Source organism: Takifugu rubripes, chromosome 22 (assembly GCF_901000725.2).
Source record: "Takifugu rubripes chromosome 22, fTakRub1.2, whole genome shotgun sequence".
NCBI classification, from domain to species: Eukaryota; Metazoa; Chordata; class Actinopteri; order Tetraodontiformes; family Tetraodontidae; genus Takifugu; species Takifugu rubripes.
Window position 1 is genome coordinate 2,504,065 of NC_042306.1, and position 27,996 is coordinate 2,532,060.

A 27,996-nucleotide genomic window follows, 5' to 3' on the forward strand; every position below is an offset into this window, starting at 1 on the left:
TGGAGTCCCTCAGAGCCTCTCATGTTGTTCTGCCTGCTGACGCCTTAAGTTTTGGTGACGTAAGATGGAAACCGGTTGTCTTTATTTGCACGTGTGCACGTCGTACACTCTCACACACTCCTTACAGCTGACGTAACAGCACCAGTGGAAAACACAGTCGCACTTTTCCTTTCGCCTTTCAGTCCTGGTGTTGTGACCTCTGCCGCAGCAGAGGAGGTCGCAGCCATCTATACCGTGCGATGTCAGGTTGCAGACCCGATCTCGGGTACCGAAGGAACCCGTCTGCGGATTGGGGTCACAGAAATTGGGTGAGGTTTCATAATAAACCAGATCTCGCTCTGTTGGGGGCTTGAAGTAGTTGTACTTGGGTCTCAGGGTCTCCACCCATCCACGGGACTCACGGTGTTTTTCCACCACCATCTCTGACGCGCTGTCGTACTTGTCCTTCATGTAGTCGCCAATAACTCGGAAGTTGGGCTGAGACCACCAGCAAGTTTTGACCTCACAGCTCCCAGAGAGCCCGTGGCACTTACACTTCAGAAACATTTTCTCATTAAGAGACTGTGGATAGAAGAAAATATCAAATGGGTTGATATCAATTCAAACGGAAAAATGTCCCAAAGCGGTCAGCGGAAACCCACCATTCTTCCTGCCTCATTGTTATGGCGGTTCATAGCCGAGCGCGCGTCAGGTCGATTCTCCCTTGCGTCAGCGAATTCCCGGGACACCATGGTCCCAAACTCCACGTCCTCGCTGCAGCCACCCCATTTCCATCCCTCACCCGGTGGACCCTTGTGGCGGTTGTCGCATCCGCAAATAGTGGCGGAACCCTCGGCGCAGGCGCGGGTGACGGCGAAGGCCACTCCCGCCGAGGCGATCGCGTGCACAAACGACGACTCTCGGGTTGCTGGAATGAGAAGTTGAACAATGAAAACAACTTCTCCAAGGTGAAATTGTAGAGATAAAGGCGTCTGCGCAACTGACTTTTGGTAGGATTTTGCAATGACGTGTCAAACGTATTCAGAGGTGGTAGCTAGAGAATATAGGTCACCACCTGTTCCCTTGCAGATGATGTCATCAGCAAATATTTTTGAAGTCAACCGCAAGAGCCCAACAACACGCAAGGTACCTGTAATGACGATTCCCTCTGCACCATTTGTATTTTCAGGCATTTTCGAGGTGCTTTGTGTAACATACAGACATTTCTTGTCCTCTCTTTGAATAAAGCTGACACGGCCCCTTTGCCTCTGTCTGACATGACAAACTGATGAGTCAGAGGGATCAGGATCTTCCAAAGAGATGAGAGGAAGAGAGGGGCCTGACAGGCCTGTAATTAAGGGACTCAATTAAGCTTTTGAAAGGTTAGGAAACTGCCTCACACTGGAACAGATCAACCCGGAGCTGCGATTGTGGTGTCTAGATCCTGAGCAACTTTTGTTTTAATGATAGAAAGAACTAGCTCCCAGTGAGGTGGTTGCGTCCGAATCTGCTTAATATACTTGTGTGGTCTCAAGAGACACAGTGAGAGAGCAAGAGCAGAAAGATGGAAACACCAGGTGGAACCGAGGCACAGCGATGGCTACGGATCAATAACAGAATCACAGGCTCTGTGAGGAGCGATGAAGAAACTACACATGCCTCCGTGTAAAGAACCAGGAACACAGAGTAGAAGAAAGAAAGCAAAAAGAAAGGAGGACTATAAAGCCAAACTAGAGGGAGCGCCTCCCTTACAGCAGGTTCCAACCAGTCTGAGGACTAAAGGGCATTAGTAACAATGATGCAAGAGAAAAAAGTCTATTGGCATTCTCCACCACCCAACGCATGCTGCTATTGTATGCGTGCGAGGGTTACGGCTATGCACCATACACCTGAAGCTCTGTCCCACCTTTAACATACAGAGCAGGTCATGGGAAGTCGGTTCCATTCGTTCCTGCACCGCCAACGAAGCTGGACTTTAGAGGATGGCGAAACGACAATGATGAATTCATGTTTTTGATGTTGAGGGCTTGAATGAGCTGAAGCGTGTGGACAATAGAGGCTCCACAATCTGTACTTTAGTTACTTAATTTTGCGTCGGCAAAAGCCTCACACTGTTGTCTGCACATGGAGAATTTTAACTGAGTGGCCACCAGGACTACTCTCGTTTTAAATAAAACAAGGCTACGTATTAACTGAGCTATTAATACTTTCCAACATCTGTTTAAGCTGATAAAAGCTTTTTTTTTTAAACATAAACAATATAGATAGTACATAGTAAAATGACATCAAAATGATTGCTGTGGACATGTGTTCTCGAAGAAATGATCCACTTGTTCAAGTGTCTTGAGCAGCTCCTACATCCGTTGCTCAGTGTCGCAGTTTTACAACCGGTTTATGGTATTTTGGGGCATTTACCCTGACGATGCTCCTACACCACTTTGGCAGACCCTGGTAGGCCAAGTGGTCCCTACAACCTGCTGGGGGGTTGAATCCCCTATTGTGCTGCCACTGTCACGCTGCGTTAGTCCCACAATGGCCCCAGATATTTTATATGAAATTTGCCCCGGCCAGTGATTAGTGGAGACCGAGTTAAGTCATAGCAACAGAGAACTATGCATTGGCTGGACCCTGCTTGTCGGCAGACGGGGAAATCCCTATTCAAATGCTTTAATAAAACAATCTAAAGGGCGTGTGAATGGGGAAAAGCACTTTTTCTCCTGCTTAATCTCATGGTTGCGACGATATTGTGCTCCGAGCAGCGCTCAGTGGGGAGCAGGGCTAAGGTCCCCCCATCAACTTCGTTTAACACACCCCTTCTTTCTTTTTTGCCCAGAGTTAATGATATACTGGTGCGCGAGCTTCCCTCCCCCAAGCATGGGCAGACATGCATCTCGTGAAAAACCGAGACCTCTGAGCTCGTCCCGAATCGTTACACTTTCTCATCCTCAGGTCAAAGGTCCTAACCCTTGTCCCCTGGTCTTTTCCCAGTCGGTTTAGCCGAGGTTTAACGATTCTGGTTCATCAGTTGGGTTGAATCTCTGGTAATCGGAGCGCCGTTTTTGCCGTCCATTCCACGCTTTACAGGTTATGTAATGTGCACGTCCTAACAACCCCTTCTCAGTTTAATGGCTTTTAGGAAATGGTGACAATGCCCGTCTATCCCCGTGTGGGTGGCAAGGCCTGTGAAACTGTCCACTCTTTACAGCAACGCTGGCCGTCGCCGATTCTGTCATGTGACTCATAAAGAGGGGTCTGATTATACCCACGTCGTAAGTAGGTCTTCTGTAAATACCAAGAATGCCAAAACATTTCTGGGATTGGCTCTGCACACTGAAGAACACCTGCGCAGCTTTCTATTACCTTTCATCACAGGCAGATTCCAGCGGTGCATGTTTTGACACTTTGGTTAATGTAAATTAATGAGTGCTGACGCAGACGTAGCCTAAAGGCAGGGCTCGTGATTTGGGGTGTGGAGTGAGAGAGAGGGCCAGGCCATGTGTAAGAGAGAAACAACATGCACATAGAAGAATCCTGAGTAAGACGGAGCATGTGTACGTGATGGGTCTGGTTTATAATCACATATTTCTGTTTTTCTCAGAGGAAGCCATGTTCCATTCTGTAACTCAGAGGTGGCGTTTCTTCTTCTTTCGTGCTCTGTTGTCTTTCATTCTTGAAGTACTCCACTTAATCTGCTTCTGTTAAACAAACTTCCAACATCCTCGGTGAAGACGAGGAGGACCTGGGCGGTGATGGGATAACTGATAGGAACTAAGCCTCTGAACTCAATAAAGGCGCTTATCCTCCTTTCAGTCCCCGCTTCTCAAAAAAAAAAATGGCAGAAGGAAACTGACATACAACAGTCTGAATCGTGGACAAGCACTGCAGACACTAGGGAAGACAATGGCCCAGTTGCACACAAGAAAACCCCAAAATAACACCGGCATCAATCAAATGGAAGTCCTCTCCTCCTCAGCCTTATCAAAGGCTCCTGAGCCCCTGAGTCACTCTTTTTGGTCCCTGACAAAGACACTTAATCCAGCCACTTTGACCTCTCACATTATTAAGGGCCTCGGTGACCTTAATCCAATCAAAATGATTCACTAAAGCCCAGTAGCTGCCTCCTATTTCCACTCAGCACCTCTGCAATTCGGGCCTGGGAGGGGAGGCAGCGAGGGGAGATGAGGTAGCATTTTGCACCACAATGGGGACCGGATTGAGAACCCCTATCGTTAGCCACCTACTTGAGCCCAAGCCCCCTCCATCAACTGGCTCAGGAGTTTATTAAAAGCAATTGCCCCGGCTAGCCTCCAACCCCCCTCGTGTTTGCATCAATCTTCCCTAAACTAGGTGACAGTTCTCATTATTGAAGCCCTTGTGTTTTCCACCGAAAAGCAACCTCAATTCAACTACTGTTTTAAATACGCGAGAAGTACATCGATTATTTAAAAGAGGAGAGAACCATCCTGAGCATAATTAGCGTTTCTTGTATGATTTGGGTGTTTTCTTGCTAAAATTATTGACTGCATCCCGACGTGACAAGAGCTGGAAAGTTACGACACACCATCCACATTTGCTTTGAAAAATGCAATAATTTCAAACGTGTACAACACGAGCCCTCCCAGGGAATTCCCTCCCAAAGAAAACACCAACAAGACAGAACCCACTCGTCTTAATTGTGTACATTATTTGATGCATGCCGGCTACGCTGCGCTTGTTCAGTCCAAAGTCTATTTAGACAGGGATTTGAATGTGCATAATGGCTGATGGAGAAAGCCAGCCAAGCTTTTCTAATGTAAATAGAACATAGAGAGAATATAGGATTGTTAATTGAAGAGTTAATCAGCTTAGAGACACAAAAAGTAACTCATATTTTTTCAGTTCTGGTGTTTTTGCAGTTGATTGGAAGAACTAAGACCTTCTAAGAACTTAGAAGAGGGCCCACTAAACCATTACAGTTTTTCTGTCCGTGTCAGATTTGATAAATAGATGTGACACGCTGTGACATTAGACTATTTGTGCTGCTTACATATGTCTTGTGTTTTAGATATTTCTTATGGATGCACACTTCCTCATTGATACATTGATATGCCGGTTTTGTGACCTGTGTTGGCGGTACCTTTATCCAACACTGGTCCAAATATGGCCAGATTGTCGTTGATGGTGGTGCAGTTCCAGCGTCGGCCTCTGAACTGGTGCTGACACTCCTGGATTCCGATCTTCACGCCCTCCGCCACGCTCGGCATTATCTCCACGTAGTTCCGGCAGAATCGCAGCTGCTTGGGGACCAGGCCTGGGATGCTGCCACAGAGGATGGGTTGAGACCCCAGTGATGAGTATTGGTGGCCCACTGCTAGTGACCTATAAGAACAATGGCAATTTACAAAGTCACAGTATCTAACTGAGTGCATTTTTTCTTCTTGTTTTTCTATTGTTTTCTTCTTGAAGGCTCAAGTGGGAGGCTAATTTTTCTCTTTAGGTGGATTGTAATTTTACTCCCAAGTACCATTGTCTGTGTTTATTTGCTGTATTCGATGTTACCATTAGACGTTCATCCTTTATCCCCTCAACTACCCTTTGTGCAGACACCTGGCCTTTGTGTTTATTGAAATTGCAACCTTGCTAACTCAGAATCAGGCAATGTTTCTGTCTAAGATGAAAGTCCACAACACATGTAGAAGTCTTCATAGACCCTGAGCTGACAACTCGGAAAGCTACACCATGTTATTAAGTGTCCGCACACTTAACAGGCCTTCAGCTTAGGTTAATAAGAGTGCAAACCCTACAATGAGACTTCAGAGAGTGTATTAAGAGCAAAACAGAGCCCAGCCCCCCCTTTTTCTTTCCTTTGAGGAAGGTATTCTGGGATACAACAAGTGCAAACTTGGTTCGCTGATTACATCTGTGTTTTGCTCTTTTCTTTGCTTTTCTCTCCATCTTTCTGTCATGATTTTTAGGTGTTCTCTCAATTAGGCTTGTTATAAACTAGTTATTATAGGAAAAAGACGTCCATTGTGTCATTGCGTAATATGGAACTCAGACAGTTTGACGCTCGTGTTGTTCATGTGGCTCCATCTTTAAGTGTTTGCCCTTCATGTAAGCATTAATAGGCCATACTGTCATACCAAGGCTGAGCTGCTTTAATTGAAATAGCACTAAAACTGATGAAATGACATAGGTGGAATATTTGCCTTTGACAGGTACTCTGTGCATAATCTGCAAAGTTTCTTAATGCCAAAGGAGACTAGACTTATTCGCTCTTTAAATGTTCATTAAAGATGAAAAAGATACGCACGACGAGGCCGCTATAGACAAGAGAACAGCTTCTGGTGATTTTGCACAGGTGTGCGGTCTTTTGCTGTAGTTAGCTCATTATCATTTGACCTGTTTGCCGTTGTTCCAACTAATTGCTGATCATAAGATTACCCAAAACCACCGACGCCAGCCTCAGGCTCCTGCCAGTTAAACCAGTCCCAGAGAATAGATCTTCCCCGGTCAATGATGGAAACAAAAAAAAAAGCATCATGGCCTTAATAATTTCTAATTTTCTAATTTTACTGTGTGTTTTGACAAGGGCGTTTGTACGACCCATCATGTCAGTGAGCCCTATTTTTTGTCGTATTGGGGGTTTTTTTTTGGTTTGTTTTGACAGGATGTGGAGAGGCCTGGAGTGTCCAGTTGATCATTAACGAAACATCCAGCGAGAGAGCAACGGCAAGTTGAAAATGACTTTAGAGGAAACTGTCTGCATTTGTTTGCAGCCTCCATTAGTAAACAGCAGCACTCCTGTTACGTGATGACCTCTCTTTGGCCCTTGTCCGTCCATCTACCCCGAAGCACATCCTTCCCTCCAGCGCTCATCCCAAAACTGCACCTCTTCAGCTAAATGCTGCAGTGTGTTTCTACCAGGCTGACCTCCTGAACGTGAAATGAGTCAGTGCTCTTCGTGTGTGTCTGTCTCACTGGTGCTGAGTAATCCATGCCACCTCTTCCTGTGTTGGGAAATGGGCTAAAGAGGAGGCAGGGCATGTCTCATCAGACATGAGTTATGGCTTTAAAATGTTGAATGCATTTGCAAACCGATACTAGTTAATATCTTAAAATAGCTTCGGCGTGTCGGTTGACCCCGCTGTCATTTAATGGTCGATCACCTCGACAGTTTCACGTGAAACTTCACGTTTGTGTGGAAACGCTGAAATACAAACTGATGAAATTCAAAACTCAAGCGCCACACATATTGTAATTTAGCCTCGGTGCAGGCTTCCCCCTTGTCTAAGTGTATCGAGTGCAGGTTTTAATGCATATTTCAGCAAGCCCAAGCAGGGTACCTTAGAATTACCACTTTACTTGTGTTCCCTGAGGCCTTGGAGCCGACTTTGACATCAAGAGAATATGTTTGGGAAAAGGAATGTGCAGCAAGCTTTCACCTCCAGGTATTTATCTTCTGAGGTGGGGTGGACTAGGGAAGGGGGTGGTGGGGTGGTGCGTGCGTGCAGCCAGGCTATGTCATGGCAGGTTGGGAACGAGACAGACAAGAACCTGTCTTAATGCCTATCCCTGTGCCCGACACCCGTGAAGCTCCTCCGAGTCTGAGAGCAGTGCAGCTGCTCTGCAGGCCCGGGCGATTTGATTCTGGGATGAAACGGCTCCTCGTGCTGCAGCACATCAAGAGTATTGAGCCAATACTTGGCGCTGCACCCGCAGTCTGCAAGCGATTGTAAAGGTGGAAGTGATCCGATCAAATCCAACCATCGAGACGCAACGTCCGCTACGACAGAGAGGAAAGCTGCCTCTCATCATGCCCCTCGTATCTGGCTCCACGTGACAAAACTTTGTGGAGGTGGAAATCCGAGGCCTTTTCTTTGCCAGCGTCCACGTCTGCCGTTGAGCAACCGCAGAAGGAGAAACGTGCCCCTTTCACATAATCCATCAGATAAAGAAAAAACAACAACAATCAACAAACAATACATCCTAATATAGACTGGGAAAGTCAAAAGTCAGTGGATGATTCAAATCTCTTGGCGAAGACGTTGCACAGTTAGATCTGGATTTCCTTCCAGCTGTGCATATAATTACTTTCTCATCAGTATCACCACAGAGAGAAGCAGTTTAAGGCACACCTAATATGAAAGCAACCCCGATTATTAAAGGATTTACTATAAATACAGCTTTTTTCTTTTTTCTTCAGCGCTTAAAAGACGTTTGTATTTGCAGTGATGCATCAAATGCGGTCACAGAACACCAGTAGACGCGTTTATTTAAAAAAGAAAAGTCTTAAATTGCAATTAGAAATTCCGAGTTTCTTCCCTGATAAACTTTTTGATCAGCTAAATTCTTGTTTGATTGGAAAAAAAAAATCTTCTTTGTGTTAACTCGTGGAGCGTTTGGTGACTGAGCCTTCATTTCTGTATATTAAAGTGAATTAAAAGGTTCAGAAATGCACACATGACATTGAAAAGGGGCATTACTGAAATATTTCCAAAGCATTAGGCAAGGTTTCATGTACAGACGTGCGCGCACACACGCACTTCCAAGCACACAAATGTGCACCTGCTGCACAGGATACATATATATATTTTGACAAAAATGCATTGTGACATGCTGCAGTATCACAAAGACACAAACAGGTTGTTAGGAGTGCGTCTCTTCTGCGCCCGTTTGGGTGGTTCAGTCTCAAACTTTACTAATCCATGATTTTGATCTAGTATATGTTTTTCCCTGTTTAGATTAGTTTAGTTTGAAGACATTTCAACAATACCACTGCCGAAAAAGCCGAATTCTCGCCTTCAAGCTGGAAACGTCAATGCGCCTAAAAGTTCCGATGCTGACAGGACAATCGGATTACAAACACACAAATCTCAGTATTTAAAGAAAAAAAAAAACAGGCCGTTGGGAATAGAAGAATAAAAAACTTACCACCAGATGGGATAACTTGCCATGACACGCGTAAGCCCACACAGCAGCAGGAAACATCCAAGGTATATCATCCTTAAAGCTTCGCAAAACTTTTCCAGCAGAGCCTACATGCGCGCTCATACGCGCACTCAGATCGGAACTGAAGAAAAACCCCGCAAAAAATAACACAACAAATAAGAAATCTGCGCTAATTGATGCTTGGCTCTATCCTTGTCCTTGAGGAACTGGGGGGAATCGGACTTTCGCGTCTACTGGTGGCAGAAGAGGCAAATATTAAAAGGTAAAAGCCGCTTGGTTTTTAAGACCCAATCAGCAGGTATTGCCAAAGGGGGAATTCTGATGATATGTTCCCTCTGTTGCTTAGTCAGGCGGCTTGAACTCACACGGTAGAATGAGCTAATTTTAAGATGTGTTTTAGTGCTCATTGAGAATTGGTGGCATTAGCATGCAGTGTGTGTGATATATAATGTTGTTTAAAGGCGAGAGGGAGGGTCCCAGGGGTTTTAAATAGACATCAGAACCCCCGTGGATCGCGTAGCTATAACAACCTGTCCGGATTTCACTCCCTGGCTTGAAGCTTCTAAAATGCAGAAATAAATATGTGTGAATTGCTCCATATTATTGAGACACGCAGCCCTGATCGCAGCCGTCTCCATGGAAGTAAAACGCGAAGAGAAGACCGACGGATCGCCGAGGCAACAAGTTAGAAACATTAGTGGCTTCAAATTATTTTTTAGCAGATGTGTGGGAATATCACACGAGCATTTATGGGTACCTTTATTTTTTTTTTATTTTCGAGTCATTATTTTCAATTCATCTGACTGATCCCAGCAGCGTATAACTACGTTTATAACTCTACTTTTTTGTATAATTTTCTTGGCACACATTTTTTTATATGTCTGTCAGGTTTTTGAGACCTGATAAATAAAAAGCAACAGCAGCAATAATACTAATTCTACTACTACTAATAATAATATTGGTCGAAAAGGATTTTAAAAAATCGTAAAAACAAACTCTGTCCAAGCTTGTGTTTGTTTCTAACTATTCATTGCATTATTTCAACACAAACCAATAAATAAATGAGCTCAACTTTGAGCTTCACTGCTGATATCTAAAATTTGGCTTTTGAGTTTCAGATCTTCCTCGTATGAATTTGTGATTAAAACACAAGCAAGACGTGTTTTTGCGGGTCTCACGCACATCTCCGGGATGTTCAGCGTGTGTCTGATCATGTTGTTGGACCATCTCTGGTTGTTTCCTGCGTGCTGTTGCGTGACACAACACTCACGTCTGACTGGCGCGGCCCCGCAGGAAGCGCAACATTAGCACCGTCTAGTGGAACATATGTGTACTGCAACCACGATATCTATAATTGTATATACTGTATCTATATACTATATTTGTTACGTTGTTTTAATTTGTAAATAAGTAGTTGAACTTCGGTAATTTCAAAATTACAGAATATTTTGTTGTATTGTAAATCCTGCGTGAATAATTAATTAGTTGTTTCAGGTTTCCGGGAGTAAAGTCGATATACCGTAATTTAGAATAGACTTTAACGACAGAGAGAAATATTTCTAAATAAAGAAACAAATAATGGGATGGGAGCCAACGTTTGTGGAGTAAATATGTGTGTTCTTTCCCTTTCTCTCCGATGATATTATAGAAATAACCCAGCACAATTCATGCACCCCGAGATGGTCATAAACATGATCAATCCATCTTCCACGCAGCTGTCATCGTGCAGAAAAACTCTTCTAACATGTACACGACAAAACAGAATTGTCACATCCTAAAATTACGTTTCACAGCTCTTTTCCCCCCTCCCCTTTCGGCCTGGTTGTCCATCAATTCCGCATTTCAGCTCAATCTCTGCATCTGTTCAGTTTCTCCCAAAAACAGGAGGACATCATGGTTCCTCTACGTGCCCACGGTGACCTCACCATGCTGCTGATGTCATGCACGGCCGTTTCAGACAGACTAGTGAGACCCGTCGGTGCTTTGAGGAGGCCTCTGTCCTCTTCTTGACACAACACAGCTACACTAACACCATGCAACACCATGTCGAAGTGCTAACATTTTCATTACTTCACTCAGTTTTCCATGAATAGTTTCCTGATGGACCATGATGCTGTAAATCATGCAGAGACCGGTCAGACGGACGCTTCCGTGCGTTATTCGGGGGTGCATAAACACAAACACACCACTAGATGTCAGAATTGCCCCGGAATTACATCATCAACCACGTTATTTCTAAATCCATGGCGACAAAGTGGATAGTGTTGGAAAATATTGTTTCTAAAACCCTACTACTGTCCCCCTGTTTTTGACCATTTCTGTTAAAATGTAATAAACAAAGGGTTGATTAATGATTAATGTTTGTCTTCAGTCTCCAGGGTCAAAGGCAGAGATCTGGACAGCGGGAGCCGGGCCGAATGTCCACCGTCATGCCAAGACTGAGGTGGTTCAAAAGCAACACGTCTGACCTCAGACGATTTACGCGAAGCTTTGAAAGCTGTTTCCCATGATTTCACTTATCGGGAGGGTTTTTTATTTTATTTATTTTTTTTAACACAAGGGCAAATGAGAGGCCAGCAGGCGAGATGCGGACGTCAACGCCTTTGGCAATGCCCATCCTGAAGATAACGCGGAGGCAGACCTTTTGGTTTTGTTTCCCATGACTGGAGACCAATGACAGGAACAGGAAGGACACTCCTCCATTTCTACACACTATATATAAGCATCATATCATCAAAAGTGTTGTCTGGTTTAGGTGTCAAGGCCAACGTGTATCATTTTCCTACAATAATCCGTCTTTTCAAAGCATTCGTAGACCTTCTCACAATGCTGCCTCAGCACTGCAGAAACCACCTGTACACCAGTGTTTTCTATCACATTCTGGAAGAGACGCTGAAAAAGAAAATAAAACACACTTTTTCTCATCCATTCCTTCCCCTTTGTCTGGCCGTTTAAACACAGAGAGTTCGCTACGGGCCATCCGGGGTTGCAATCAGTTGAGCGTGAGGCTGACGGGACCACAGCTGCTCAGCTGGCCTCTGTCTTGTTTCATTAAGGCTAAGCAAAGCAGATCATACCGTTCCGTCAGCACTCGCGACCCTTCGCTGTCCTCCACATCATCTGTCTCTCTGCAGCAGCGTGCACTTTCCTGGCTCACACCCTTCACCTGCCATTGCTTTTTACTGTTGAGACTATGTCACGGTCGGTACTTTCTGCATGAGGGGAGGTGAACCTGGATGAATGGCTGTGGATAAACACTGCTGAATCAGAGTGTTTTACCCGTTGCTGTGATACCAGAGTGGATGGCATCGTGCAATATTAAATCTAAAAAAGGCTGTTTTGATATTAATCCCAGCGAGAAACACAAGCAAAGCCGCTGGTGCGATGGAAATGGAACAGACCAAAGGGGCACAAAACTCCATCTGCTTTCCTCCAACCAAACATTTCAGCTAACGTTAAAGGTCTTCCATGCATGGTTCCACAGCAGCAGGAGCAGCAGCGGCAGCAGCTTACGTGTGCCTACCTAAACACTTTCAGATACAGACGTGCTGCTACATGCTCACATTCAATTTGGCTCCAGTGTGTCATAACAGCTCAAGAGAAAATGTGCACCAACTTCAAAATGAAGCAGGATTAAATTCCTCCTCAACAATTTTAGCTAACTTGCACCTTCTTCAAAATTTCGTCAACTGCTGCAAACACTAAAGTTTCTGCCCGCCATCTTTAAAGGTATCCAGGGTGATTTTCTTGCCCCTTTGTGATGCAATCAAGTCAACCTTTCGTTCAGAAGAACAGCCCCTCTGGATGAACTCTTCCTGAATCCTGAGAACTGCTGCACACGCTGCACCCGACGCCTGAAACAGCAGAGCGGCACAGACGCACCGTCAGCCTCCAAACCTAAGCCACAAATCATGTCTGGTACGTGGGAAAGATCATGTGACCCTGCAGCCGAATGGGGCGGTGAGAACGTGGAGTTTGGCGGTAACTGGGTTGGGATTGAACGGATACGATTTGCATTCCTCTCCAGGGATGTGATACCGAGACAAGGTCAGACCAAGGCTGATTCATAAGAGAAAAAGGGGGGGAGGACCTGAGTCTTAGAAATCCAGACAGTGACCTCATATTTTACGTTAATTTTCTGTGAGATGGTGTGTTTATGTGTCGAATTAATGTGCACTAAAATACTCCAGTACACAATGCTCAGGCATCTGCGTCAACATCACATCGTGCATTTCGGCAATAAGAAGCCAGACAAGGCTAAAGCGCTCAGAAGGAACTGCAGAGAAATGGAACAACCTGATCGGAAGTTACCATCGTTACCCACGAATATCCCTCTAGTGGTCACCTGATGTAACAGCACTTTTTTAAAAATCAGATTTAAAACTTGGCTTCATGTCAGTCATTTTGAGCGTTTGTACCTCGGAGACAGCTGCCGAATGAATTTCTAGTGTTGAACCACTGGTGGTGCAGAGGATGGAAAAAAAGAAACCTTAGAAACAATGATGTAACCCCCCCCCCCCCCCCCCCCCATCCCCAAAGTTACCAGGGAAGTCCCCGTCATTTTTTACTTTATCTGCAGTCACGCGGCCCTGCCTCTCTACCCACAACCCAATGGCAGCTGCATGTTTCTTTGGTGTGTATCAACCCTCCACAGTCATTGTTGACCCATGACTGTTGGGACTCTGAATATGAAAATGTAGGAAGGTTTCGAGCCTGATGACCGATTGGACTTTACAAGTATATCTAGGGCATAAAAATTGGTTTAAGTACAAAACTATTCACACCAACCAGAAATGAACTGTCATAATCGGTTTATTAAGCACTCGTGCTTTTTCCAATCGACCACGTCCTGTTTGCACCCATTTGCACAAGGCCAGTGTTAATGAATGGTTCAAATAGTGCCAAAGATATAATCCAGAGGGAAAGAAAATGGCAGATGAAGGTAAGGTTGTGCCTTTTAAAGAGATTAGCATCCATTACAAAACTCCGCCACCCCCTCCAACACTTGCACCAACCCTCGGTTCAGTTATCGGGAGCTGCGGGGACATAAGCTCACACCCTTTTGTCCTCGAGTTTCCTCGACATCAGATTTAACAAGCTCTGTTTTCTTGGTTGTTAGGTCTGGGAAAAGGGGGGTTGAGTGTGGAGGGTGTGGGAATCAATTATTCCTCTCAAGCAGCTAGCAGGGCCGGCGGGTATTGCTCAGGATTAGAGTCCATTCTTGTCATGTACTGACAAACCCTCGGGCTGATCTCCTTAAATCCAGGTGTTATCAAGAAAGCTCTGCCCACGGGGACCCAAAGCTTTTGGAAAGATTCTCCTTAACCACTGACTGACAGGCCAATAGAGTTTTTTATTTTTAAGTACATTCCTTTGCCTTTACAGACCTACCAGCATGAATACTGGACTATAATTTGAAGTCGAATTTAAACTTAGAGCCATCAAGTCTGAGCGGCTTAGCTAATAGTTACAGGTGGGTGTGTGTTGGAGCGGAGAGTGTGGTAAGATTGGTGTCTGTTTACCGTAAAACCGTGATTGATAGCCTGCAGTTTTAAAAAAGCTAAAGGGAAGCTACGTCGCTAAAGATATGCTGATGTTTGTGTTAGGGTTAAGGGTTGGGACTTAGGGTGAAGGAGGGTACTTGTGGAAGCAAACCTCCAGAGCGTTAATAGGAGTAATCATAAAAACCTGTTAAAAGGACTCTTTAGTCTCAGGGTCAGTTGAAGGATTTGGTCAATTAACACGGCAGAATAAGTGGTCCCATAATTGTATTGGTGAACTTTGACCCCCCCCCCCCCAAAAAAAAAGTGCTGGATCTGCTTCTTGCCAGAGCAAAAATGGAACAAAACAGGGAAAGCCAGGCTGTAGCAGAGCTGCCAGTGGTATCAGTGCTCTCATCTTACGCTCGCCACAACGCAAATAAGCACATATTCCAAAATGTCAAACTTATTTTAAAGCAGCTCTCAACAGCGTTCCCTATCAACCCGTCATGTTCGCCCCTACTTAAATAACCAGGCAGGACCGGTGATCTGTCGACAGCAGCGATCGGAGGGAGATAATATCACGTGGAACACACAACTGTAATTATCCCTCCTAATCTCCAGGTTAAGTTGCTGCTTTGTTTCAACACACCGAGTTAAAAACTTGGCTCGCCGGAGTCACTTGGAGCGTCTGTGGCGAGTATGGTTTGGGATTGGGAACCGGTGCCTGGATCCTGGCAGAGGTGCTGAACAGATGTAAAGTGGGAAAAGCTGGACCTGATCCAAGTCCAGATACCTCTCTCTCTCTCTCTCTCTCTCTCCTTATTTCCTTCTCTGCATGCCAGAAATGAAGGTGTGTACCAACACAAAGCTGTCAGACGGTAGCCCAGAGGTGTTTAAACTGGATTTTAGCAGGGTAGCTGCAGAGCGAATACCTTCTCCGCTGGCTATTATTGACACATCTGCTCATTTCTTGTGATGACCACTGCGCCTGAACACAACGGGGCCTCGGCACTGAACTAATGGCACCTCCGAGTCGAACCATCACGAGAAATTTGCTTCAGCATGCAACATCGGTTTTCAGGAATCGGCCTTCAAATTTCCCCCTCAGCCAGATGAATCGCCGGCTGATTGATCCGCGCTGCTCGACAGTTCGCAAAGTAATTAAGAGTTTTGCTTCCTGCTTGTGAAACGGGTTCCCCGGTTCCTGCTGGCAGACGGTCGTCTTTAGCGTGAACGGTGGATGAACTCACCTCCGTGTGGTTTGGAAGGGACCAGTGGTCTCCACTGAAGCGAGGCCAGACGGATGTTTAACCTCAACAGACAATCTGAAACCATAACTCTGCTCAGCAAGCTGGGCCTTTTGTGCCGCGCGTTGCCTGATGACACCAACAGGTGGTGTTTTTTTTATCATTATCATCATCATCATCATCATCATCATTATTATTATTATTGTGAGATGACGTCACTCACCAAAATCTGCTGCTCGTGCAGCCAAATGAGAGAAATCGCTAAGATTTCGCCGCTTGAATTGTGATTCCAGATGGAGGATGCACGACCCAGAATGCACCAGGTGTCTGTCACGTGTTGACAAAGCTGATATGCTGTGATGAATAAGTGACGCCAAGGCTGCAGTTTCTGCTCTGCAACTGTGAATCCAACCCCACAGTCCTCCCACGACCTGCTCTTGTGGATTGTTTTGTCACCTGTGTCTAAACTGAAACTCTCCATGAATCAACACACTGTCAGCGCGCATATAAATCATTTCAAATGCCGAGAAGACTCCTGGTTTTTTTTTTTGCAGTCTTTTTTTTTTTTAACTGCCTTTCGCTTCAAACGTGCACGATGAAATATGTCACTTGGGTCAACGCTACAGGGTTTTTGATGTTTGTCATTTTACAATATAATAATCACGACTAAATGGCAGTAAACAAGTATTTTACTAGACAGGAGAGATCAGAAATCAGAAATTCAATGAAGAAACAGTGAAGTGGATTATGAATCACCCCCCCCCCCGTCTCTCTCTCTCCCCCTCTTCCCCCTCTGTGTCTCTCTCTCACTCCCCCTCTCTGTCTCTCTCTCACTCCCTCTCTCTGTCTCTCTCTCTCACTCCCCCTCTTCCCCCCTCTCTCTCCCCCTCTCACTCCCCCTCTCTGTCTCTCTCTCACTCCCTCTCTCTGTCTCTCTCTCTCACTCCCCCTCTTCCCCCCCCTCTCTCCCCCTCTCCCTCCCCGTCTCTCTGTCACTCCCCCTCTTCCCCCTCTCTGTCTCTCTGTCACTCCCCCTCTCTGTCTCTCTCTCTCACTCCCCCTCTTCCCCCTCTCTGTCTCTCTCTCACTCCCCTTCTCTCTCTCTCTCTCACTCCCCCCCCGTCTCTCTCTCACTCCCCCTCTTCCCCCTCTCTGTCTCTCTCTCTCACTCCCCCTCTTACCCCTCTCTGTCTCTCTCTCACTCCCCCTCTCGGTCTCTCTCTCTCACTCCCCCTCTTCCCCCCCCCTCTCTCCCCCTCTCCCTTCCCGTCTCTCTCTCACTCCCCCTCTCCCCCCTCTCCGTCTCTCTCTCGCCCCCCCCCCTCTCTTCCTCTCCGCTGATGGGAGGAGCGCAGCGCGGCTCCTCTCCGCTGCCTATAAGAAGTGTTGCGCTTTCAACCAGGGATTTTAGACAGCTACTCAGGAGAAACGAAATGATCTGCCCTGGAGCCGCAGCAAAATGCTGGATGGACACCTACTCCTGGGATGGTTATCGTTGGCTGTCATAGTTTATCTTCTCAGCTTACCGGGACCGACCGCCGCGTATTTCGGGTAAGGGCGCACAAGCGTGCGCATGATGCCACTTTCATTGATTTCAGAAAGCAGGTAACTGACCCTGAAGAAGTCACTGAAAACATCCCGCGGCTCACCTTTAAACTTGTCCTCCTTTTATTTGCGGGGGTCACTTTTTGCGCAGCTCACAGCTGCAACTGCTGCAACAGGTTGTTTGCGCCTTATTTCGCACTCATTGACAGTTTATCGTTTTGATGCGTTTTACGCGTAGCCTACACACACCTTCTGTAAGAGACTAGCGTGCAAATAGCTGATTGGTTCAGGAGTGCACCTCATTCTGACAACTGAGCCATAATTGATCAAAAACAAGCACACAAACAACCCTGCCCAAGAAAAAACGCAAATAAACTGCAAAATATATACATACATAAAAATAAAGAAGCAGCCAGCTGATTATTTTACCTGAAACACTTGTGAAAATCATATCCATAGCTGAGTGTGAATGCAGCCAAAGGTGAGTGTATATGCTCCAGACCCAACAGCTGGTAACAATAAAGCAATCTGACTGAACTGGTGGCCGAAACGTCTGCTCAGCTTGCACAGAAAATTCCCCCATCCAGCATAAACATCACACAACTCTGCCAGGTTGTGTTTTTCTCCCTCTGCTGCCGACCAAACCAACCTGGGACATGTGTTGGGAAATCAATTTGAATAATGTAGCTTTTCGGGAATTATGTCATCTCTACACTGATGTCTAATTAAGAGCCAGGACATGGGTGTAGACTTCAAAGTCAGTCAGTCCGGGGAAATGCCTGGGATTTTAGGTGTAGTCCACCCTGACCTCCACTGTCACCGTGGCTACTGAACTCATGTGTTTTCTACCACGGCCACAGAAGAACATTTACCCGTGAAGTCAGCATGTCAAGTCTTTGAGCAGTTTCAGAAGTGCTATCTGGTTCTAAAAGAAAACAGGTCGTGGTGCTTCTCCGTCAGCCCTGGACTGCGTGATGAGACCTGGAGCCTTTCCACCGGAGTCAGATGCATGGTAGATATGGGTGTCGTGCAGGATCCAGGCGGGTTAAGCGATCTGGGAACTCAAAGTGTCCCCTCAGGGTGCTGTTTAGATGGGTTTTACCTTCTCCTGGATCCACAGGCCACCCTTAAAATAGTATCTTGCTAGTGAGGTCGCATCTAAGATCATTCTATTTTCAAAAGGAATGAGCCACCCGGAGTAAACACAAATGTTGGTTTTGACTTATCTCCGAGCCGCTGGAAAGTGTTCAGAAATGACTTAAAGCGCAGTTTTTCCTCTTAAAACGTCACCATCTGCCTCTGTGTGGTTTCAGTTAAAAAAGGTTTTTGTGGAAAGACAAATGCAGCCTCTTTCTGTCCTTGTTGGCAGGCCCGTGTCTACTGTACACCCGAACTAAAACTGGGCACGGCGCAAGTCTTAATGGTCTTAATGGGCGAAATGTTAACGGATATTTGCTTGTTCAGTTAGCACTTGTTTTCAGTTCCCTCTGTCCGTCTGTTCTCTATCGGCTTAGTGCGAGGAGACATGTGGGATTGCAATACTTCAGGTTTATTATTCCGTGGCCCCACGAGGAGGGAATATGAATGAGTGTCAGTGAATGATTTAACCCTGCAGCTGAGGAGCATGAAACATACTGAAAGAGCCTGCACAGGTGACACGGACGCAAAATTCGACTGCCCCGTGGCAGACTTCCCAGAAACCCAACACCAGTGACACTCCAGCACGGGCCGGCTGCTCGGCCCCGACGGTGAGACACGCTAACGCAAACACGTTCAAATAAATATTCCACAAGCGAGAGGCATCCCAGGGCCTCCCGAGTACCGATTTACCTAAAATATAGGGTCAATGTTGCATACCCAATTTCCAGAGTGCGGTGGAGCATAAGTGTAACATAAACACAATCTCTCCTGCCCAGATTCTGCGCAACCGAGGGTGGGGTGGGATTCTTGGCGTAGTAAATTGTCATCCCTTGCCACAAGAATGTAAGTGCTCATTTTCTCTCCCCGGCCTGTTGTGGCAGGTGCTCCTTCTGCTAAATCTGTTATCATCAAGGTCTGAATCAGGAGATGTTCGTCTAGCCTCTCTTTGTCCAATTTAAGAGATTATCAGCTCGCCTTTGATGAAGTGAGAGAGTGAGGAGATTTTGTGGGCCCAGTCAGGGTGCAGCGAGCTCTCTGAAACAACTCTGATGGTTTAAGTATGAGTTTTGGCAAAAGCCATGTCATTCTGTGGTCTTGTAAACTCTTCTGACTGTGAGTCGAGAGTGGGTTTTTATTTACTTCACGCGTGACACATACAGGAAAGCAGCCCACAGTAATGCATCTGGCATTGACCAATCCTGGCACATGAAAAAATGCAAGTGTAGCGACAGCTTTATTTGCTTAAAAAAGAGCGATATCCTTAATCGTTGTCATCAAGTGGCCTCCAAACGCAGTGCTGATGCCCTCTTTTGATGACATCATTGCTCACAGGAGGTCAATGCAAAACCCACCAGCTAAAAAGCGGGATGGGTGTAAGTTTACCGAAAAGACTGATTTCAATCAACAAATATATAAAACATCTTGTGAGCACCGTCGCCTTTTCATCTGCATCGAGCAAAGTTGCCTTTTAAAACTCATTTCACACAAGACCCGCTATCGTTTCCTAAATCGATCCATCTGAGCGTTTCTCTGCGTTTTCTTCACTTCTTCCACGCCTCCCGCTCTGAATTTCCCCCCATCCTGTGCATGCAGGCATCCCTGCAGTGGTTTGCGGGAGCCACTGCGTGATTACCACTCATTAGAAGCAGCAGACTTAATGTGGGGCTCAGGCTGGCGTTGCCTGGCAGACAGTGGTGGCGCGCGTCTCATTACCAAGCCTTATAGACTGATTAGCCCTGACGTGCAGCAGGGCGGGGAGCACTGTTGATAGAGGGATTTCCCAACTTCATAGGATATCCTGTGGCTGTAGCCACACCTCAGAGGGTATCACTTACTGTGAGCCAACAAGATAGGATTCTCTCAGCAACGGCACTGTGACTGTGCAGTGTGGAGGGATCACATAACCTTGGAGGCCTAGATAACATACCACAAGGGAGGGAGAGAAAGAGAGAGAGCATTGGTTTATGCTTGATACTTGTGGATCGCGCAAAGCCACGCTTCACTTTGAGTTTTCTACTGCGTTATTTCCCCGCCATGACCACTGTTGGCCACAGGGGGGCGCAGCGCCTTCTGCCGGTGCAGGGACGTTCTCCATCAGCAGTTTGTTACCTTTGTGTGTAACCGTAGTAGAGTGGGAAATTAAATGTGAAAACATTTCCTGTAAAGACTGCCAAGATGGTGTAAAATCATGTGCAAAAACAAAACACTTCAGCTGCGGTCAATCTGCATAGCATATACAAAAGTAGAAAATTACAATTCTGCACAAAATCTCATGTCTTCTTTAATATAACACAGGCTGACTATTTGTTTTACTGGTTGAATCATCAGAAATTGCAGGCAGCGACGCACACCTTTATTATGAAGGTTTCTGTGGTCTCTGCAGTGGGCTGTTATGGGTATCATGTGATATAATAAAGTGCTTTTTCGGAATATTGTCGAAGATTACGCGGTTTGGTAAGCGCTTTAAAAACAAGTTTGGCAAATCCTTGCTAAGAGTAAGAGTGCTGGTGTCATCAGCATGTGAGGGATTTAAAAACGTCCGTTTTAGCTGTCAGATCGGGCAAAACATCTGTGTGATTCCCATTAAGATGACTTGTAAAAGCTCTTCATTTGCAGGGACGACTTGCCAACCAGGATTCAAGATAGTTAGAGTGGTCATTCACAGATGAAATGATGCACGTTAGCATGACTGCTAAGTCCTGACTTTTCCATCTTTGTCCGCAGACTCTTCCCCAACTGATAGAAGAGACATGGCGCCAGATTTAAGGTGCCAAGACAAATAAATGGAGCTATATGAGCTATATGTAGATCTCTGGGGCCTTCAAGTGGATAGATTGGGTTCTGTTTGGAATGCTGAACCAGCTCTTTTGTCATAACGTACAATGTGTAGTAACAGTGAGAATACTGTAGGATAAAAACCACAATCTGAAGCAAAAGTGTTATTTATAGAGAGGAGGGGTAGAGATGAAAGGTGTGACCAGGTCATGGAATTTCAAGGAAGCAAAGGTTATCAGTTCTGCGTGTTTTCTTTTTGCCTGAAGACATTTCAGGGCCTTTGACAATTGATTTGCATGAAAGCACATGTTTTGCATGTAGGCCTCTGTGCTTATTAGTTTTCAAAATCTTGCACCTGCTTTATATGACAAATGTAAGAAAGCTGACCATTAATCATAAAAACAGCCTGGGCTCAACTTTCTCTGCTCTTTATCAGGGTGATCATCATGTATAAACATGAACCTCCACAAGCCTGACCTGACATGCACTCGGTTACTCCACTCTTGCCTATGTGTTTGCCAAAAGGGTGTTATTACATAGACTAGGGGTTGCCCCCAAAAGCATATTTATCCCTGAAGCCGGCTCATTAATTGTGTGTGTGGACACAGTGGGATGTACATTGTTGTGACTGGTCCATGGCAACGGCGCAGATGAATTTCCGCCGGTTAACGCAGGTTTAGCAGCAGCCGGATGGCCCACGTCAAAGGAAGTGCATAATTGAGCGTAAAATATTTGCCAGGTGAAGATGAATAAACACCTGGAACGGACCGTCCCCGCGTGCGCTTCCGCTGTAATGGGCCACTCCAGGAATCGCAGATTATAATGTGACTAACCGTTAATGAACTCAGCCAATGAGTAGTTAGTAGTTACTGAGGCATGAAGTCAACGCAGCTACTGTTCTCTTTTGTTTTTTTTTGTTTTTTAACTTTGCGTGACATGAGCGCTCTAGATTTTTTCATCTTAAAAGAAAAAAAGCGTGCTTTGTTGAATCACACCAAACTCACTGTCAAGCTCTTTTGCCCTTTCGCCAAATCGCTGCACTCAAGGTCTTGTGTCAGCATGTGCGACTCGGCGAGAGCCGAGCACGGTGCGTACGCCTGAACGTGTTTGGTGCGTCGGTGCGCTGGTACAGGACTGCTCTGTGCCATGGTGTGGGCTAGAACAGGGGAGTCATGTGGACACTGCTGCGCGCCCAATCTGTGCCAGTCACACAGTGACTATAACTGAGCTGCTGACCTTGGAAACCTCGAGTTCTCACATAGCACTTAAACCTCTTACCATGCCCCACACTCCCATTCCCAAACTCACGGTCCTGTAGTCCCGCTGCTCGGCTGCTAGCACTCACATTCACAGCTGTGGATTAAAAAAAATTAGCCTGAGCAGAAATTTTACTAAATCCCCAACCTTATTTTAGGAATTGAAATCCTGTTGGAAATCTGGACGAGAGCACATTAATCAGATGAATAAATAGGCCAAATATAACACGCCATTTAAAGTACATATAAAATGTGCAGAGGGAACGAGTACGGGCAACCGGCTCGATGACTGGGAGCAATGGGAGCCTCAGTGGGCCTGATGGTCGAAGGGGACAGCGGAAGATTGAACATTGGCTCATTTCCTGTTACGTCACAGGCGATAGTGGACTTTTCCTGCCTCATGATACAAGCGTCCCAGATACCTCCCTAATAACCACTTAGTCAGCCCGAGGCAGTACAACCGGAGTTGTTTAGTCATGTTGCTGTGCGCTGTCAGACACTGCTTGTTAGGAGTTGCTGCATCACCCGGTGCTTTCAATTCGTCTTATCGCAGCCTCGCAATCATTTCTGTTTTTAATGGCCTATGAATGAACAATGTCTCAATTAAAGCAAAATAGATTTAAACTCCTCTGAGGTGGGCAATCACCTGGGGACTCCCTGACCAGAAAGTCATTTGACACCAAGTCATTTTATTTTGGTCCAATTATTCAGGTTTAAGCTGTGAACTATGTATTTTCTCTTTTTTTTAGCAATAGTTCAAGTGGGCCAGTGGGAGAACACGCCATACACACATTCCTACAACCTCTGGCATGGCCCAGACCGTGATACACCAGATGGGACTTGGGCAGGGTGGTCTGAAGTTCATCCAACATTTCTGAGAAAAACACACACGTATTCCCATTTCTCTCCCTCAGAGAGGAGACTTTTAAACGCGGCAGGAAAGAAACTGAAGGAGCGACTGAGACGCCGCAGCCGAGGTTATTAGCTAATTATTTTTATATGACTTCAGATGATTTTGGTCCCGGTGTCAGCAGATTTGTTCCGAGTCCCGCGTTCATGTCTGTCATTAACCCGCTCGGGTCGCGTTCGCAGACGGTTTTGTCTACTGGGGAGCTTTGTTTTGAGCCAACAGCTGGGCGGAATGATTGGCATTCATTGAGAATAATTGACCAGTGGGAGTCGGTGAAGTTTGCAGATGAAGGAAAAAGGAGGAGAGACAGGGGGTGGTGGAGGTAAAGGTGTGTGTGTGTGTGTGTGCGTGTGTGTTTGTGTGTGGTGGGGGGATCCAGGAGACACCAGACCACACAGCCTGCAAGTTCAGGCCCATGTAGAAACTGTATCTTTTGTGCTTTTTCTGCCCAGACGAGTTCTGCCACGACCAACTATTGTAGGCGTTGACTCAAGGTAGTTAGAGCCCACATGGACACGCGCACACGTGTGCAACGCATCCACACACAGAGACGCGTCCAGCACCTGTTCGTCCCGCAGAGCTGAGATGATAAACAGACACTGGCTGAAAATCCCTGAAATACTCCCCCGCCTCGCTGTCTTCACTCTTTTCTCCACAAGTGAAAAATAACCCTGTCAGAAAGCTCTTGGCTTTGTTAGCGCGTATTTGTTAAAGTTTTAACAAAGTTGAAAAAGAGGGAGTTGGGAGAAGGGCTGGGCTACAAGTCCATATATCAGCATCTCTCAGCATTTCAGGCCATACAGCTGATCCTATTTCTGCTCATTAACAGATGCTGGAACTGAGCAAATACAACTAAAAACGGTCATTGTGTGACTGTCTTCATTGATATCAATGTCATTTGTTGGTTATCTAGTAATATTTAGATTTCTATATATATATATATATAGAATGTATTTTCTATTAAAAATTGTGTAAAGTGATACTCATTATGAACTGTCATTTAAAAAAGGACAATAATATGTCACCAATGGCTTCAGCAACTGTTTTCAGCACTTTGTCTGATATTTAAAGTTCATGTTCGGCTTTAAGCCTGACAAGATTAATCAATGCACGGGCCAGAACACGCCAGTACGTATGGATGAGACAGTGCATATAAGACCACACAGTTAAAGGAATAAAGATGATGTTTTCCACTGTCTGGGAATTTAGGTATTACTACATTCCATTAAGAAGGAGCAGAATTATCAGCTGAGGGTCATTTATAATGGAAAAGCCAGAGAGAGAGAGCGAGAGAGAGACAGAGCTTGATGACGATGAAGTTTAGTGCAAGCAAATGATTTCCTCGAGGGACTGAACTCTGAATCTCTGCGGTGTGAAGTGAACTGATTAAACCGACCCCGCTGCACTGGAAAAAATGTATGTGAAGAAAATGTCACAGGCAATAAGAGGTGCTGACAGATCGAGAGAAAGGACTAAACAAACTACAGCGCTCCCAATCGAGAGGAGGCGCAGCGTGAGACGGGGGTCACGGGTGTCTGAGGACTGCACACAGGCTGTGAATGGAAAAAAGCAAAGAGCATAGCGTGTTCAGAGCAGAGACCTCTGGGGTTAGTCTTAATAGTTGTTCTTTTGTGCAATGAGTCCATTTATACCACTATTGTACCATTAAATTGTTTATTGTGATCGATGCTTAAACAGGAGCCATAATTCAGGTTATTCGGCGTCCAATCACACTTCAGCGCCTCCATGATCCACGCCAGGTTGCTGGAGAAGAGAGTGACTCTGAGGGAGGCGCTCTGGGAGCACTGGAGTATCCCTCTGCTCTCAGAGTCGGAGCGAATCGGTCTACTGGACCTGTGTGATACAAGATTAAGGTTTGTCCTTCCCCCTGGGGAGATGTTTTGGGCATGTCAAGCTGGGCGGAGACCCCGAGTCAGAGCCAGGACATGCTGGAATGATTTCATTTCCTATCAATTCATGAATTGCTTCAGTGGTATCCTGGAGGAGCTGGAGAAGGTGACTGGGGAGAGGATGGCCTTGGCTCCTCTCGTGAAGCTGCTATTACCATAATTCGGATCAGGACGCGGAAAAATAGCAGATGAATAACTGATGAGCGAATGGGGCGCTGACGCAAATATGGTGAATAGATAGAAAATTCAGATATTCTGCAGCACAAGTATTTCATAACGTGGTTCCTGCTTCAGCTTGTAGCTCATTTGCAGAAGCTTCCATTGTCAATCACTCTGCAAGGGCAAATAGAGGACAAAACCTTTAATTTTTTCTTTGTTTACCTCCCTATATAATACACAAATCCCCAGCAACAGCAAAATAACATGCTATAACATGAGTCGCAATTGAAATCAGCAGATATTTGCAAAAGAGATGAAAACAGTTGCTCAAAATGGACAAAACGAATGCAATAAAAGTCTCTTTTAGGCTCTTTTTGCATTTTTCTTTTATTGATCACGACATTGGAATGTTGACACCTTTCATGTGGCAGCAAGAGGCCCCGGGAACGCATCCAGTGAAAATATTATCCTTGAGCAAATTGAATTCAAACATGATTGACAGCAACTCTGCTTGTAAACTTGTAATAATTGGAAAAACAAAGTTTACGCAAAGACGGAACAAATGAAATGGAATCTATGACTTCTGTTCAGTTTGGGTCCGGCGAGTTCGCAGGCGTGAACAGCTTGTTTCGTCTTGAAGCATCTCTTCCCCCTCAGCTCTGCACAAGCCCACAGACTGTCTTTGTGAGGAGCTTTAAGTGTGCTTTTGTGTGATTTAAACCAAGAAAAAAGAAGCACTGCAGAGACAGTAGCACCGAGCTCAGTGTCATGTCATCGTTGGACACCCTCCAGCTCAGCTCAGACCGTCTCTTTGTGTCAGACAGGCGTACGTCACTCACACATACACACACGCACACACACACACGCGGTTGAGGCCTGTCACACTAATGGTCTCATGTTTTTGCAAGCATCTAAGCTTTTGGGAGATTTGACATCGATACTGTGACTTCGCACGTCTCTCTTAGGAATGTGCACGTCGAGTTAGCGCCGTTGTTTGTTGCCTGGATTTCTTTGCTAGCTTACGGCCAGTATTGATTAAAACTGCACCGATGCACGCTCACGGCTTCCTGGCGTAGTGTGAAGCCAAATGTTATCTGGATTTTTAAATCAAAGCACTTTATCATTGCATCTGTGTCCGCTTGTTTGCCGCAGAAACGCGAGACGGTTGTCAGTCACATGTAGCAGAGTAGGTCAGCTGGAGCTGTTTGATTTGGCACTTTGGAAATGTTTCCTTGGCATTGGGAGCAGAGTTCGCTTTAACTAAGCGTGAAACAAATCAGAGGAAAATGTTATTCACAGGGAGCGATGAGGTTCTCGTGCACTGTGCATGTCTTACTCTGCATGCCCCAAACCATCCTTTTTTTTTTTTCTTCACTCCCTAAGTGTGCTGGGGGAGCAATCTCTGTCAAGACACAGCTTGCCAGGTTTCCATTTGAAAATTCATAGCTGTCAGACAAAGCCAAAGAAAGGCAAACACGCTTTTTAACAAGGAAACCATCTGACCCAATCTGAAAGAAAATCCCGGGCCCTCCTTTTTGATTTGACTGCTCGGATTTTCAAGCAGGCCTCTTCGCATGGACTATCGCGTTGCATGTGTGGAATATTAAGTCCACCGGTATGAAATTCTGGGCTCGAGGGGAAACGTGTCAGTCAGTTATTGGACTTAATAAAACAAATCTCTTGCTGGAGAACTTCTCTGACCTTATGCAAGGGGCTCAAGGTAACACGAGCGGTGACAGAATCATCTTGGAGACGCACAAATGTGCTCAGAAATATGTCTGATGGAGATCTCTTATCCTCTTACAAAAATACTTCTTTGCAGAGCGATCTCCGTCGTACTGCTTGGCTCAGTCCAAGCACATTTTTAGTCTATCTTATTCTTCAAAATTAAACTCATAGTGCAACCCATATGTATAAAAATCACAATAAGTGACAGATGGCTGTGTCACTGTATACATGCAGTCTTAACTGATGAATATTTTGGCCATTAATGCTCAGCCCAAGTTTTTAAGTCGATGGTTTTTCCACAAGCTATCAGAATGATCTAAAGCTTCTCTGCTTGTGAGAGTGGGAGCTCTGTGAATCCATTCCTTCTGCACAGTCAGTTAAAGAGCATAAAGGTGGCAAGAAAATGCACATAATAACCACCTGCAGCGCCAGACCAGCCATAATAGTCATAGGCGGACAGCCGGGTCCCCTGTGCGTGTTTATGTAAGCAACGGTCTGCGTTCCCCATCGCGACCTCAGAACACTGGTCGCTGGTTTTGCCAGCTATGTGGCAGCTTTGTGTGTTTTATTTACGCCTCCCTTAAATAAACTGACAAAGGAGTGCAAGGTCCCCACATGTTCTCCATAGCATGTTTGGAGCGTATACTGGTGCTTGTTATGTTGCAGACGGATTGCAGCCTTAGGAGCGTGAATACTGGACTTTTGTTTTTTAGAACTGTATAGCGAGTGTAAATCCTGCTGTGTGAGCAGGCCTAAATCTCTTCAATATGAATATCCATCACGTGCTTTGCCCGAGGACATAAAGTCAATACTAAACCTAGTAGTAAGCTGACTACCATTTCAGATGCATGCCGTGACTTTTACGTTTGCTGCAGGCTGTTGCCTAAAATATGTCCTCAAGGCAGCTGAGTGCTTCGCAAATATTACTGTTGC

At 45.6% G+C, this 27,996-nt stretch overlaps 2 protein-coding genes across 5 annotated transcripts in view; one reads left to right on the plus strand and one right to left on the minus strand.

Annotated features, from left to right (window-relative positions):
* wnt3a (wingless-type MMTV integration site family, member 3A) lies at positions 1–17,683 on the minus strand. Of its 3 annotated transcripts, none has more exons than XM_011616188.2 (4): positions 17,615–17,683; positions 5,096–5,337; positions 642–907; positions 1–561 (listed from the first exon to the last, which is right to left on the minus strand). In XM_011616188.2, the coding sequence occupies exons 2-4, from the start codon at positions 5,220–5,222 to the stop codon at positions 82–84; spliced, it is 873 nt and encodes a 290-aa protein (XP_011614490.1). In that variant the 5' UTR covers positions 5,223–5,337; positions 17,615–17,683; the 3' UTR covers positions 1–81. The 3 variants fall into 3 exon arrangements, with proteins under 3 accessions (XP_011614490.1, XP_029686920.1, XP_029686919.1); XM_029831060.1 differs by having other exon boundaries at positions 5,096–5,277; positions 17,615–17,663; XM_029831059.1 differs by lacking the exon at positions 17,615–17,683 and adding an exon at positions 8,893–9,025.
* The window catches only part of wnt9a (wingless-type MMTV integration site family, member 9A), a 17,120-nt gene continuing 6,179 nt past the window's right edge, over positions 17,056–27,996 (plus strand). The window contains exon 1 of one of the 2 annotated variants that reach the window (XM_003975333.3): positions 17,056–17,191. In XM_003975333.3, coding sequence (XP_003975382.2) covers positions 17,100–17,191 — 92 coding nt within the window. In that variant the 5' untranslated portion in view covers positions 17,056–17,099. Of the gene's footprint in view, positions 17,192–17,214; positions 19,169–27,996 lie in introns of those variants that run through there. The other variant, XM_029831058.1, reaches the window with a different exon arrangement.

What these genes read in the sequence shown, in the direction of transcription:
- wnt3a (XM_029831059.1), bottom strand. Translation starts at nt 8,963, where the DNA reads ATGATATACCTTGGATGTTTCCTGCTGCTGTGTGGGCTTACGCGTGTC. An exon ending in GCAAGTTATCCCATCTGGTG is followed by an intron (nt 5,338 to 8,892) that starts GTAAGTTTTTTA and finishes TTGTTCTTATAG; the next exon opens with GTCACTAGCAGTGGGCCACC. An exon ending in ACAATGAGGCAGGAAGAATG is followed by an intron (nt 562 to 641) that starts GTGGGTTTCCGC and finishes TTCTATCCACAG; the next exon opens with TCTCTTAATGAGAAAATGTT.